Raw genomic sequence first — 14369 nt, forward strand, 5'->3', positions numbered from 1 at the left:
GTGGTTTTTGTGGTTTTTGGTGATTTTTAGGTGTTTTTTGGGTGTTTTTTTAGGTGGTTTTTGAGTGTTTTTTATGATTTATGGTGATTTTTAGGTGGTTTTTGAGTGGGTTTTTTGGTTTTTGATGATTTTCAGGTGGTTTTGGAGTAATTTTTGGGTCACTTTTAGGTGGTTTTGGGGTGTTTTTATGTGGTTTTTTGGTGATTTTTAGGGGGTTTTTGGGTGATTGTTAGGTGGTTTTTGAGTGGTTTTTGTGGTTTTTGGTGATTTTTAGGTGTTTTTTGGGTGTTTTTTTAGGTGGTTTTTGAGTGTTTTTTATGATTTATGGTGATTTTTAGGTGGTTTTTGAGTGGGTTTTTTGGTTTTTGATGATTTTCAGGTGGTTTTGGAGTAATTTTTGGGTCACTTTTAGGTGGTTTTGGGGTGTTTTTATGTGGTTTTTTGGTGATTTTTAGGTGGTTTGTGGGTAATTTTTGGGTGATTTTTAGGTGTTTTTTGGGTGTTTTTTTGTGTTTTTTGATGATTTTTACGTGTTTTTTGGGTCATTTCTGGGTGTTTTTAGGTGGGTTTTGTGCTAATTTCTGGGTGATTTTTAGGTAGGTGTTTGGGTAACCAGTGCACTGATACTTATCCCAATGCAGCTATAATCAATGCTTTTTTTTTTTTTAATTCAAACTTTGGCTCAAATCACTGTCTATAATGAGAAAGGCCCGAACCTGCACAGAATGGTCTCATTCTGCAGCTTGTTTCAGTTCTGTTCTACTTTAAAGGGACTGTCGCCTCTTTGTGTTCTGCTGTGGAAAGTTTCAGCTCCTCCTCTCCCTCTGTCACAAAACAAACTATTATTTTCCATCAATTTCTAGGTGGTTTTTGGGTGTTTTTTGTGGTTTTTGGTGATTTTTAGGTGGTTTTTGGGTGATTGTTAGGTGGTTTTTGAGTGGTTTTTGTGGTTTTTGGTGATTTTTAGGTGGTTTTTGGGTGATTGTTAGGTGGTTTTTGAGTGGTTTTTGTGGTTTTTGGTGATTTTTAGGTGTTTTTTGGGTGTTTTTTTAGGTGGTTTTTGAGTGGTTTTTATGATTTATGGTGATTTTTAGGTGGTTTTTGAGTGGGTTTTTTGGTTTTTGATGATTTTCAGGTGGTTTTGGAGTAATTTTTGGGTCACTTTTAGGTGGTTTTGGGGTGTTTTTATGTTGTTTTTTGGTGATTTTTAGGTGGTTTGTGGGTAATTTTTGGGTGATTTTTAGGTGTTTTTTGGGTGTTTTTTTGTGTTTTTTGATGATTTTTACGTGTTTTTTGGGTCATTTCTGGGTGTTTTTAGGTGGGTTTTGTGCTAATTTCTGGGTGATTTTTAGGTAGGTGTTTGGGTAACCAGTGCACTGATACTTATCCCAATGCAGCTATAATCAATGCTTTTTTTTTTTTAAATTCAAACTTAGGCTCAAATCACTGTCTATAATGAGAAAGGCCCAAACCTGCACAGAATGGTCTCATTCTGCAGCTTGTTTCAGTTCTGTTCTACTTTAAAGGGACTGTCGCCTCTTTGTGTTCTGCTGTGGAAAGTTTCAGCTCCTCCTCTCCCTCTGTCACAAAACAAACTATTATTTTCCATCAATTTCTAGGTGGTTTTTGGGTGTTTTTTGTGGTTTTTGGTGATTTTTAGGTGGTTTTTGGGTGATTGTTAGGTGGTTTTTGAGTGGTTTTTGTGGTTTTTGGTGATTTTTAGGTGGTTTTTGGGTGATTGTTAGGTGGTTTTTGAGTGGTTTTTGTGGTTTTTGGTGATTTTTAGGTGTTTTTTGGGTGTTTTTTTAGGTGGTTTTTGAGTGTTTTTTATGATTTATGGTGATTTTTAGGTGGTTTTTGAGTGGGTTTTTTGGTTTTTGATGATTTTCAGGTGGTTTTGGAGTAATTTTTGGGTCACTTTTAGGTGGTTTTGGGGTGTTTTTATGTGGTTTTTTGGTGATTTTTAGGTGGTTTGTGGGTAATTTTTGGGTGATTTTTAGGTGTTTTTTGGGTGTTTTTTTGTGTTTTTTGATGATTTTTACGTGTTTTTTGGGTCATTTCTGGGTGTTTTTAGGTGGGTTTTGTGCTAATTTCTGGGTGATTTTTAGGTAGGTGTTTGGGTAACCAGTGCACTGATACTTATCCCAATGCAGCTATAATCAATGCTTTTTTTTTTTTAAATTCAAACTTTGGCTCAAATCACTGTCTATAATGAGAAAGGCCCGAACCTGCACAGAATGGTCTCATTCTGCAGCTTGTTTCAGTTCTGTTCTACTTTAAAGGGACTGTCGCCTCTTTGTGTTCTGCTGTGGAAAGTTTCAGCTCCTCCTCTCCCTCTGTCACAAAACAAACTATTATTTTCCATCAATTTCTAGGTGGTTTTTGGGTGTTTTTTGTGGTTTTTGGTGATTTTTAGGTGGTTTTTGGGTGATTGTTAGGTGGTTTTTGAGTGGTTTTTGTGGTTTTTGGTGATTTTTAGGTGGTTTTTGGGTGATTGTTAGGTGGTTTTTGAGTGGTTTTTGTGGTTTTTGGTGATTTTTAGGTGTTTTTTGGGTGTTTTTTTAGGTGGTTTTTGAGTGTTTTTTATGATTTATGGTGATTTTTAGGTGGTTTTTGAGTGGGTTTTTTGGTTTTTGATGATTTTCAGCTGGTTTTGGAGTAATTTTTGGGTCACTTTTAGGTGGTTTTGGGGTGTTTTTATGTGGTTTTTTGGTGATTTTTAGGTGGTTTGTGGGTAATTTTTGGGTGATTTTTAGGTGTTTTTTGGGTGTTTTTTTGTGTTTTTTGATGATTTTTACGTGTTTTTTGGGTCATTTCTGGGTGTTTTTAGGTGGGTTTTGTGCTAATTTCTGGGTGATTTTTAGGTAGGTGTTTGGGTAACCAGTGCACTGATACTTATCCCAATGCAGCTATAATCAATGCTTTTTTTTTTTTAAATTCAAACTTTGGCTCAAATCACTGTCTATAATGAGAAAGGCCCGAACCTGCACAGAATGGTCTCATTCTGCAGCTTGTTTCAGTTCTGTTCTACTTTAAAGGGACTGTCGCCTCTTTGTGTTCTGCTGTGGAAAGTTTCAGCTCCTCCTCTCCCTCTGTCACAAAACAAACTATTATTTTCCATCAATTTCTAGGTGGTTTTTGGGTGTTTTTTGTGGTTTTTGGTGATTTTTAGGTGGTTTTTGGGTGATTGTTAGGTGGTTTTTGAGTGGTTTTTGTGGTTTTTGGTGATTTTTAGGTGTTTTTGGGGTGTTTTTTTAGGTGGTTTTTGAGTGTTTTTTATGATTTATGGTGATTTTTAGGTGGTTTTTGAGTGGGTTTTTTGGTTTTTGATGATTTTCAGGTGGTTTTGGAGTAATTTTTGGGTCACTTTTAGGTGGTTTTGGGGTGTTTTTATGTGGTTTTTTGGTGATTTTTAGGTGGTTTGTGGGTAATTTTTGGGTGATTTTTAGGTGTTTTTTGGGTGTTTTTTTGTGTTTTTTGATGATTTTTACGTGTTTTTTGGGTCATTTCTGGGTGTTTTTAGGTGGGTTTTGTGCTAATTTCTGGGTGATTTTTAGGTAGGTGTTTGGGTAACCAGTGCACTGATACTTATCCCAATGCAGCTATAATCAATGCTTTTTTTTTTTTAAATTCAAACTTTGGCTCAAATCACTGTCTATAATGAGAAAGGCCCGAACCTGCACAGAATGGTCTCATTCTGCAGCTTGTTTCAGTTCTGTTCCACTTTAAAGGGACTGTCGCCTCTTTGTTTGTGTTCCACTGTGGAAAGTTTCAGCTCCTCCTCTCCCTCTGTCATAAAACAAACTATTATTTTCTTATCCCTTCATTACAGAACATGGTCTTCATTCAGAGGTTAATGGTTTGATGAGTAAAATGTCAAATTTTAAGCCAGTTCTTCGTCATTTCTTAGAAACTTCAGTAATTTGGTTAAAAATGTTTTCATTCAACAGTTCAGGGAATTGTGTCTTTGAGTTTTGTTTATTTCCACAATTTTAATGTGACATAGACATTACATAGATAGAACAATAGATAGAACGATAGAACGATAGAACGATAGATAGATAGATAGATAGATAGATAGATAGATAGATAGATAGATAGATAGATAGATAGATAGATAGATAGATAGATAGATAGATACTTCATTAATCCCCAGGGAAATTCCAGTATTCAGCAGCTTTGCAAACAGCACAAGACAAAAAACAGACAGACCAACACAAAACAAAACTAAAAACAGTGGGTTGGTAACCAGGTTGACATTCAGGTGAGTATATATATTCTAAAATACACTCGCTGAAGAACTTCCTCTAAAAGAGCCTCCTGCACTTGAAGTTGAAACTTGAAGTTTTGTTAGTGTCATATTGTACATTGTGTTGTTTATTGACTTTATTATATTGACCCTTTGCACCGACGTCACAGTGATCATGTGACTAAGGCTGCAGTTCCATGGTGACGGCAAAAGCAACACAACAAACAAATGAATGAGCAACGGATTCTGTCTACAGCACTGGAAATAAAGGTTTGGAGTTGTCCTGCAAAGTGACTCACCTTAGTGGACGGCACAAAGAACACTATTTGGAGAAGCTAGCGATAGCAGGGCTAGCTACAACCCATACCTTCTGCCTCCTGATGGGTTTAAGGATCGAGCAAAGTCCTCCAGTTTAAAGCAGACGATCTGTCCCATTCTGTTCTGAATGCAGTGTCCCCGTACACAGGTGTGATCTAAAGCAGACTACAGTCTGGATGATCCCAGTTCTTAGTCTCAGGTTCGATTCCCCCAGTCGCTGTACTGTGCTCATGGCAGAGGAATGGATCTCATAATGGTAAAGGACAGATACAGCTAACGTTAGCTAGCTAGCTGTGTATGTTTTGAACATGTTTCCCATCATGCCATCCAAACTCAAACAGACTGGAACGAAAAGCAGCTGTAATGAACCAACACTGTGTAATAATGTGAGTGTGTGTCCTCAGTATCCTCCAGTATTAGCTCTGCTGTTGAAGTGTCTGCCTTTGTACTGTCTACACACAGTCATATGAACAGTTCCACCACTAGAACATACGGAACAGCATCAGGACAAGAACAGTAGGACATAGAACATAGTGGAGCTGGTCCAAAGGCAGACACTAGAACAGAGCTGATACTGAAGGAACTGATGACACACACTGGAACACAGTGGATCATGGGAGTTAACCCAGTCTACCACCGAGCTAGCATGTGGTGGAGCTAATGCTAACGCTCTGGACCCAAACAGAGCCTATTCTGTCTGTAACATCAGGTCCATCAGATCCAGGCTCTGTGTGGAACCAGCTGAAACCATGGATGGAACTGTTGTGTGTGACCACTGGACCAGTAAAGCAGGGTGAAAAAACAACAAAAACCACAACGTTCTGATCAAATTTGATATTAGTCGGTTTGCCGTCCAGTGTGCAGTCCAGCACTTCCGCCGTCTCGTTTGTGGCGCGAACAGAGCGTGACGTGACGTAACGTGCGAAGGGTCAATAGCAGCGGACTGGGGACATTTTGGGGACGTACCCTTCCTGTTGACCCCGACAGTGTAAGCCTTCTTTATTTTGCATTCAGTACACGATGACTTAGTTAATGTATTTTTTAAAGAAAAATTCAAGTACCCCCTGGGCTTCTTCTAAGTACCCCTGGGGGGTACGCATACCCCCATTAGAGAAAGACTGTTCCACATTGTGGTGTGTGTTCTAAACTGAGTGGGTGTGGTGTCTGTTCTCCAGTTCGTCCTTCCCCACACCAGGGGCAGCTCCCACGGACAGACCCGCATCATCCGGAAGGCCTACCCCCAGGACTTCTACACCCACATGATGGACGAGTGCTACGAGCTGTGGGCTCAGCTGGAGAGGGAGGCCGGCGTCCGACTGTACAGGTACGCAGTCAGTACTGACACACACAGAAAAAAGCCGTTAAAGGGAACATAACAAAAGCTTTGCCAGAACACGAACATTTGTCACATTCAAGGTGCTGTATGCACACGAGCAGCAACTCAATCTACGGCAGCCATAAATGCATGACTTTCTCATTACCTCCGGCATCACTGAATCAGCCCTGACAGCTCCGATGCCTCTGAATGTGGAGCAGCAGCGGTTTTTTCATCTCAGTAAACCTCTGATTTTCATTCGCGGAGCGGTGGTGGAATTTGTGAGTTTATAAATATGACAGTGGCGTCAATATAGCGAGCAACCTTGGAGCGCATTCCTGCTCGTAATTACACCCCAACAAACAGCGCTGTTGGTTTGAAGAACACGACAGTTTATTATGTGTGTGTGAAGGTAAAGAGTTCATGATCCTAAGCCCCGCCCACATTATGTACCCCCCCACCAAAATTAAAAAAAGGCTGAGCGCCTCCCGTCCCCCAGTTCACGAGGATCGGACACAGAAACATGCACAATTCCTTAAATAAAGAATAAAAAGTCATGTGAAAAAATTAGCCTAAAAAATGACTAAAATGAACCAAAAAAAAAAAAAAAAAAGAATAAAATAAGCAAGAAAATGAAGAAAAAGTAGCCAAAGTAATCAATAAAATAAACAAAAACAGTTTAAAAAAAAGACAAATAATGAGCAACACAAACAAAATAAGATGTAAACTGAATGAAATTGAAGAAAAAAAACACACTTGGTTTTTTGATTGTATATATTAAATACTAAATAAAATTAAAAAGATGTTGTGTTACAGCCCAACCAACAGCACTGATGGTTTGAAGAACACAATCATTCATTATGTGTCTGAAGGTAAAGAGTTCATGATCCTAAGCCCCGCCCACATTATGTACCCCCCCCACCCCACCCCCCGAAAAGGCTGAGCGCCTCCCGTCCACTGCTCATGACTGATGGGTCCCGTCTGAAGGCCACCTGTGCCCTTGGGCTGGAAAAAATGACAAATGCAGAGGCCGTGCTGTGTCTCCGCCTCCACAAACGTAGAAAACCGGCTGAACCGAGCCCGAACCCGTTTATCTAAAACCACCGCGGGTGAATCCGACAGACAAACTAGTGCCGCCGCTCAGTCGTCCTGCCTGTCATATTTACGACTCCACACATACTCCGCTTTCCTTCCCCGTCACACACTCGTAAACACACAGACGTGCTCATAAAGTGTGTTGATGAATGTGTGCGGCCGGTAGTCTGGTGTGTGTGTTCTTCTGTCAGCTGACAGATGTTCAGGGCAGTCTGCACAAAACACTGCTGGCAAAGGCCGACCCCACCATCCATCAGACACATTAAAGCACCAGACCCTACGTTTCACACACAGCCCCTCGCCCTGAGACTGCAGGACCGAACGCCGTCAACTGGTCATGTGACCATGTGGTCATGTGGTCATGTGGTCATGTGGTCATGTGACCATGTGGTCATGTGATCATGGTTGGACTTTGGCTGATTGTCAGTAATAACACACACTCATAGCACTTCTATAAGTATGAGGCCAGACACCCAGACTAAACCTGAAACAGGTTATATATGAGGGTATGTATGAGGGTATACATGAGGGTATACATGAGGGTATGTATGAGGGTATATATGAGGGTATGTATGAGGGTATACATGAGGGTATACATGAGGGTATATATGAGGGTATGTATGAGGGTATATATGAGGGTATGTATGAGGGTATACATGAGGGTATACATGAGGGTATGTATGAGGGTATACATGAGGGTATACATGAGGGTATATATGAGGGTATGTATGAGGGTATACATGAGGGTATACATGAGGGTATATATGAGGGTATGAATGAGGGTATACATGAGGGTATACATGAGGGTATATATGAGGGTATGTATGAGGGTATACATGAGGGTATACATGAGGGTATGTATGAGGGTATACATGAGGGTATACATGAGGGTATGTATGAGGGTATACATGAGGGTATACATGAGGGTATATATGAGGGTATACATGAGGGTATACATGAGGGTATACATGAGGGTATGTATGAGGGTATACATGAGGGCATATATGAGGATATGTATGAGGGTATACATGAGGGTATACATGAGGGTATACATGACGGTATACATGAGGGTATGTATGAGGGTATACATGAGGGTATATATGAGGGTATACATGAGGGTATACATGAGGGTATGTATGAGGGTATACATGAGGGTATGTATGAGGGTATACATGAGGGTATGTATGAGGGTATACATGAGGGTATACATGAGGGTATGTATGAGGGTATACATGAGGGTATACATGAGGGTATACATGAGGGTATGTATGAGGGTATACATGAGGGTATATATGAGGATATGTATGAGGGTATACATGAGGGTATACATGAGGGTATACATGACGGTATACATGAGGGTATGTATGAGGGTATACATGAGGGTATATATGAGGGTATACATGAGGGTATACATGAGGGTATGTATGAGGGTATACATGAGGGTATGTATGAGGGTATACATGAGGGTATGTATGAGGGTATACATGAGGGTATACATGAGGGTATACATGAGGGTATACATGAGGGTATGTATGAGGGTATACATGAGGGTATACATGAGGGTATGTATGAGGGTATACATGAGGGTATACATGAGGATATGTATGAGGGTATACATGAGGGTATACATGAGGGTATGTATGAGGGTATATATGAGGGTATGTATGAGGGTATACATGAGGGTATATATGAGGGTATGTATGAGAGTATACATGAGGGTATATATGAGGGTATGTATGAGGGTATACATGAGGGTATATATGAGGGTATGTATGAGGGTATACATGAGGGTATGTATGAGGGTATACATGAGGGTATAAATGAGGGTATATATGAGGGTATACATGAGGGTATATATGAGGATATGTATGAGGGTATACATGAGGGTATGTATGAGGGTATAAATGAGGGTATATATGAGGGTATACATGAGGGTATACATGAGGGTATGTATGAGGGTATGTATGAGGGTATACATGAGGGTATGTATGAGGGTATACATGAGGGTATGTATGAGGGTATACATGAGGGTATGTATAAGGGTATATATGAGGGTATGTATGAGGGTATATATGAGGATATGTATGAGGGTATACATGAGGGTATGTATGAGGGTATATATGAGGATATGTATGAGGGTATACATGAGGGTATATATGAGGATATGTATGAGGGTATACATGAGGGTATGTATGAGGGTATATATGAGGCTATATATGAGGATATGTATGAGGGTATGTATGAGGGTATACATGAGGGTATATATATGAGGGTATATATGAGGATATGTATGAGGGTATACATGAGGGTATATATGAGGGTATGTATGAGGGTATACATGAGGGTATGTATGAGGGTATAGATGAGGGTATGTATGAGGGTATACATGAGGGTATGTATGAGGGTATATATGAGGGTATGTATGAGGGTATATATGAGGATATGTATGAGGGTATACATGAGGGTATGTATGAGGGTATATATGAGGATATGTATGAGGGTATACATGAGGGTATATATGAGGATATGTATGAGAGTTTACATGAGGGTATGTATGAGGGCATACATGAGGGTATATATGAGGGTATATATGAGGATATGTATGAGGGTATACATGAGAGTATATATGAGGATATGTATGAGGGTATACATGAGGGTATACATGAGGGCATATATGAGGGCATGTATGAGGGTATACATGAGGGTATATATGAGGGTATACATGAGGGTATATATGAGGATATGTATGAGGGTATACATGAGGGTATATATGAGGATATTTATGAGGATATGTATGAGGATATACATGAGAGTATACATGAGGGTATATATGAGGGTATGTATGAGGGTATACATGAGGGTATGTATGAGGGTATGTATGAGGGTATACATGAGGGTATGTATGAGGGTATACATGAGGGTATACATGAGGGTATGTATGAGGGTATACATGAGGGTATGTATGAGGGTATACATGAGGGTATGTATGAGGGTATACATGAGGGCATATATGAGGGTATATATGAGGGTATACATGAGGGTATATATGAGGGTATACATGAGGGTATATATGAGGATATGTATGAGGATATACATGAGGGTATATATGAGGATATTTATGAGGATATGTATGAGGATATACATGAGGGTATACATGAGGGTATACATGAGGGTATGTATGAGGGTATACATGAGGGTATATATGAGGGTATATATGAGGGTATACATGAGGGTATAAATGAGGGTATATATGAGGGTATACATGAGGGTATATATGAGGGTATGAATGAGGATGTATATGAGAGTATATATGAGGGTATAAATGAGGGTATGTATGAGGGTATATATATGAGGGTATGTATGAGGGTATATATATGAGGGTATGTATGAGTGTATACATGAGGGTATATATGAGGGTATACATGAGGGTATATATGAGGGTATACATGAGGGTATATATGAGGGTATACATGAGGGTATATATGAGGGTATATATATGAGGGTATGTATGAGTGTATACATGAGGGTATATATGAGGGTATACATGAGGGTATATATGAGGGTATACATGAGGATATGTATGAGTGTATACATGAGGGTATATATGAGGGTATATATATGAGGGTATGTATGAGGGTATATATATGAGGGTATGTATGAGGGTATATACATGAGGGTATGTATGAGGGTATACATGAGGGTATGTATGAGGGTATGTATGAGGGTATACATGAGGGTATGTATGAGGGTATACATGAGGGTATGTATGAGGGTATACATGAGGGTATGTATGAGGATATACATGAGGGCATATATGAGGGTATATATGAGGGTATACATGAGGGTATATATGAGGGTATACATGAGGGTATATATGAGGATATGTATGAGGGTATATATATGAGGGTATATATGTATGGGACCAGAGTCAGGCGCTGCTTTCCGCACCTTTCATAAACTGAATGCAGCAGCCGTGCTTCTAAAACCGTGTAAATCCTGTGAACAAATGCAGAAGGAACAGATAAGGCCGCAGTTTAAGAAGAGAAAACAGAAGGTCTGAAACTGGAGCTGCAGTAGAAGTTCTCCAACACAGACCGACTGTAGGTGTGAAGGCCTGGGTCAGGTGGAGGAGGTGGAGGAGGTTTTCCACTCCAACCAGCGTCTGCTCTAAAAGCCCTGAGTGTGACTCCAAAGTGCACATTTACTGTGAACGTCCATAAAACAGACTGTGGTTCCAGTCAAACATTAACTGCAAACGCACGCTGTAGCAGCATGAGCTGATAAACAGGGTGTGAGGTCACAGAGCACAGACAGGACGCTGACGGAGGAGGAGGTCCACCACAGTCCACACTGAGCAGCTGGTAGGAGCTGTGGTCTGAACACATACCCTGAGTTCCTTCAGCTGGTCACAGAAAAGGAGAAACCAGCAGACACAGCAGTTCACAGCAACAGCAGCCACAGAACACATGTGCATGGAGCAGAGTTAGCGCTTTAATTAGACCCGTTAGACGCTGTTAACGTCTGGGAGAACTCATTACAAAACACCTGTAAGTCACCTGGTGGTTTCCACAGAGTCCACATGCATGTGGTTGTCAGTGGTTACAGAACTTCCTTCATCTGCAAATGTTTTTTATTCAGACGGTGGTCCAGAGGGGCAACAGCCCAAAAAATTATCCACTATATGAAAAAAAAGACAAAAGCCCAAAAAATTATCCACTATAAGAAAAAAAGACAAAAGCCCCAAAAATTATCCACTATAAGAAAAAAAAGACAAAAGCCCAAAAAATGATCCACTATAAGAAAAAAAGACAAAAGCTCAAAAAATTATCCACTATAAGAAAAAAAAGACAAAAGCCCAAAAAATGATCCACTATAAGAAAAAAAGACAAAAGCTCAAAAAATTATCCACTATAAGAAAAAAAAGACAAAAGCCCAAAAAATTATCCACTATAAGAAAAAAAGACAAAAGCTCAAAAAATTATCCACTATAAGAAAAAAAAGACAAAAGCCCAAAAAATGATCCACTATAAGAAAAAAGACAAAAGCTCAAAAAACTATGCACTATAAGAAAAAAAGACAAAAGCCCAAAAAACTATCCACTATAAGAAAAAAAGACAACAGCCGAAAAAATTATCCACTATAAGAAAAAAAAGACAAAAGCCCAAAAAACTATCCACTATAAGAAAAAAGACAAAAGCTCAAAAAACTATGCACTATAAGAAAAAAAAGACAAAAGCCCAAAAAACTATCCACTATAAGAAAAAAGACAAAAGCTCAAAAAACTATGCACTATAAGAAAAAAAAGACAAAAGCCCAAAAAATTATCCACTATAAGAAAAAAAGACGTAAAGGTGGACGTCTGGGTGTTTAAAGGTTAAAGGTGGACGTTTGGGTGTTTAAAGGTTAAAGGTGGACGTTTGGGTGTTTAAAGGTTAAAGGTGGACGTTTGGGTGTTTAAAGGTTAAAGGTGGACGTTTGGGTGTTTAAAGGTTAAAGGTGGACGTCTGGGTGTTTAAAGGTTAAAGGTGGACGTTTGGGTGTTTAAAGGTTAAAGGTGGACGTTTGGGTGTTTAAAGGTTAAAGGTGGACGTTTGGGTGTTTAAAGGTTAAAGGTGGACGTCTGGGTGTTTAAAGGTTAAAGGTGGACGTTTGGGTGTTTAAAGGTTAAAGGTGGACGTTTGGGTGTTTAAAGGTTAAAGGTGGACGTTTGGGTGTTTAAAGGTTAAAGGTGGACGTTTGGGTGTTTAAAGGTTAAAGGTGGACGTTTGGGTGTTTAAAGGTTAAAGGTGGACGTTTGGGTGTTTAAAGGTTAAAGGTGGACGTTTGGGTGTTTAAAGGTTAAAGGTGGACGTTTGGGTGTTTAAAGGTTAAAGGTGGACGTTTGGGTGTTTAAAGGTTAAAGGTGGACGTCTGGGTGTTTAAAGGTTAAAGGTGGACGTTTGGGTGTTTAAAGGTTAAAGGTGGACGTTTGGGTGTTTAAAGGTTAAAGGTGGACGTTTGGGTGTTTAAAGGTTAAAGGTGGACGTTTGGGTGTTTAAAGGTTAAAGGTGGACATTTGGGTGTTTAAAGGTTAAAGGTGGACGTTTGGGTGTTTAAAGGTTAAAGGTGGACGTTTGGGTGTTTAAAGGTTAAAGGTGGACGTTTGGGTGTTTAAAGGTTAAAGGTGGACGTTTGGGTGTTTAAAGGTTAAAGGTGGACGTTTGGGTGTTTAAAGGTTAAAGGTGGACGTTTGGGTGTTTAAAGGTTAAAGGTGGACTCTTTTCCGTGGTAGACAAACAGGTCTGTTGGTGATGGGTCCAGAGGACAGTCAGAGTTTCCAGAACATCAAGAACACTCTGGAGAAAAACCAGGTTCCGATGGTGGTTCTGACCCCAGACAACTTCAGCCGACACATCCCCAACGTCAGGCTGGCGGACGGAGACGGAGCGGTGGTGGACGTAACGGCAGGAGTTCTGTACGCGGACCGGGCCCTGAAGACCGCACAGGTACCACACAGAACACCAACACTGTCCACACTGTAAAAAAAATATTTAAAAAACTTAAAAAACGATATTATTCCGGCAGCTGGGGTGCCAAAAAAATCCTGTTAAATAACCGAAAATAACCATCTCATAAAAATACAGTAATTTTCCATAATTCAAATACAGTTTTTTGCCCTAACTTTACATGAGATTTTACATATTTTTTTTGACTTTTTAATGTTTAATAAAGAATATTTACATGTATTAAAACAATCCAATTCCCTATAAATATATATATAAATAATTTTCAATGAGACTCAGTTGTCCAATCCACTGATAAAAACTGTATTTGGACAGTTTATCAGTGCTTATACATGTTATACATTCACAAAAATACATTTATTCAACATTTTTGTTGTGAAACCTCCTGTAATTACACAAGATATTTGTCAATTAACAAACAAGTCTGGTTCAACTGACAGAACTAATACTTCTGTTACCGTTAACTGTCAGGAATTTTATCTGGTTTTATTTATTTATTTATTTTACAGGATTAAACTTTAAATTAACAGTTTAATCACATGAATAGAAAATGAATATTTGTGAAATTACGCTAAATTTGCAAATGTATTTTAAGTGTATTTTTCTGTGAAAAAAGAAAAAAATTCTTTTAAAAAATTGAAATTTTCTGGTTCTTCACAGTTCCAGTTTTTTCCTGATCTTTTCCATTTGACATGTAAAATCAGTCTGTTTGTGTCATTTCACTGATATTTTTCTGTATCTTAAAAATAATTTTAAAAATCTGTCAAATAAACAGAGAAAATTCTGTTAAATTACGGATTTTTTTTTTTTTACAGTGCAGGGAAACAGGACACTGTTCAGTATTAATTTAATGCAGATATTGTTTCGGTTCATTTTTGTGTTTTTGGTT

At 39.1% G+C, this 14369-nt stretch overlaps 1 protein-coding gene across 1 annotated transcript in view; it reads left to right on the forward strand.

Moving 5' to 3' along the window:
- pipox (pipecolic acid oxidase) overlaps positions 1-14369 on the forward strand; it is a 56440-nt gene that overhangs the window by 17365 nt on the left and 24706 nt on the right. Inside the window, exons 2-3 of the mRNA XM_030130213.1 lie at positions 5743-5891; positions 13249-13462. Coding sequence (XP_029986073.1) covers positions 5743-5891; positions 13249-13462 — 363 coding nt within the window. The remainder of the gene's footprint in view (positions 1-5742; positions 5892-13248; positions 13463-14369) is intronic.

This window comes from Sphaeramia orbicularis, unplaced genomic scaffold (assembly GCF_902148855.1).
Source record: "Sphaeramia orbicularis unplaced genomic scaffold, fSphaOr1.1, whole genome shotgun sequence".
NCBI lineage: Eukaryota > Metazoa > Chordata > Actinopteri > Kurtiformes > Apogonidae > Sphaeramia > Sphaeramia orbicularis.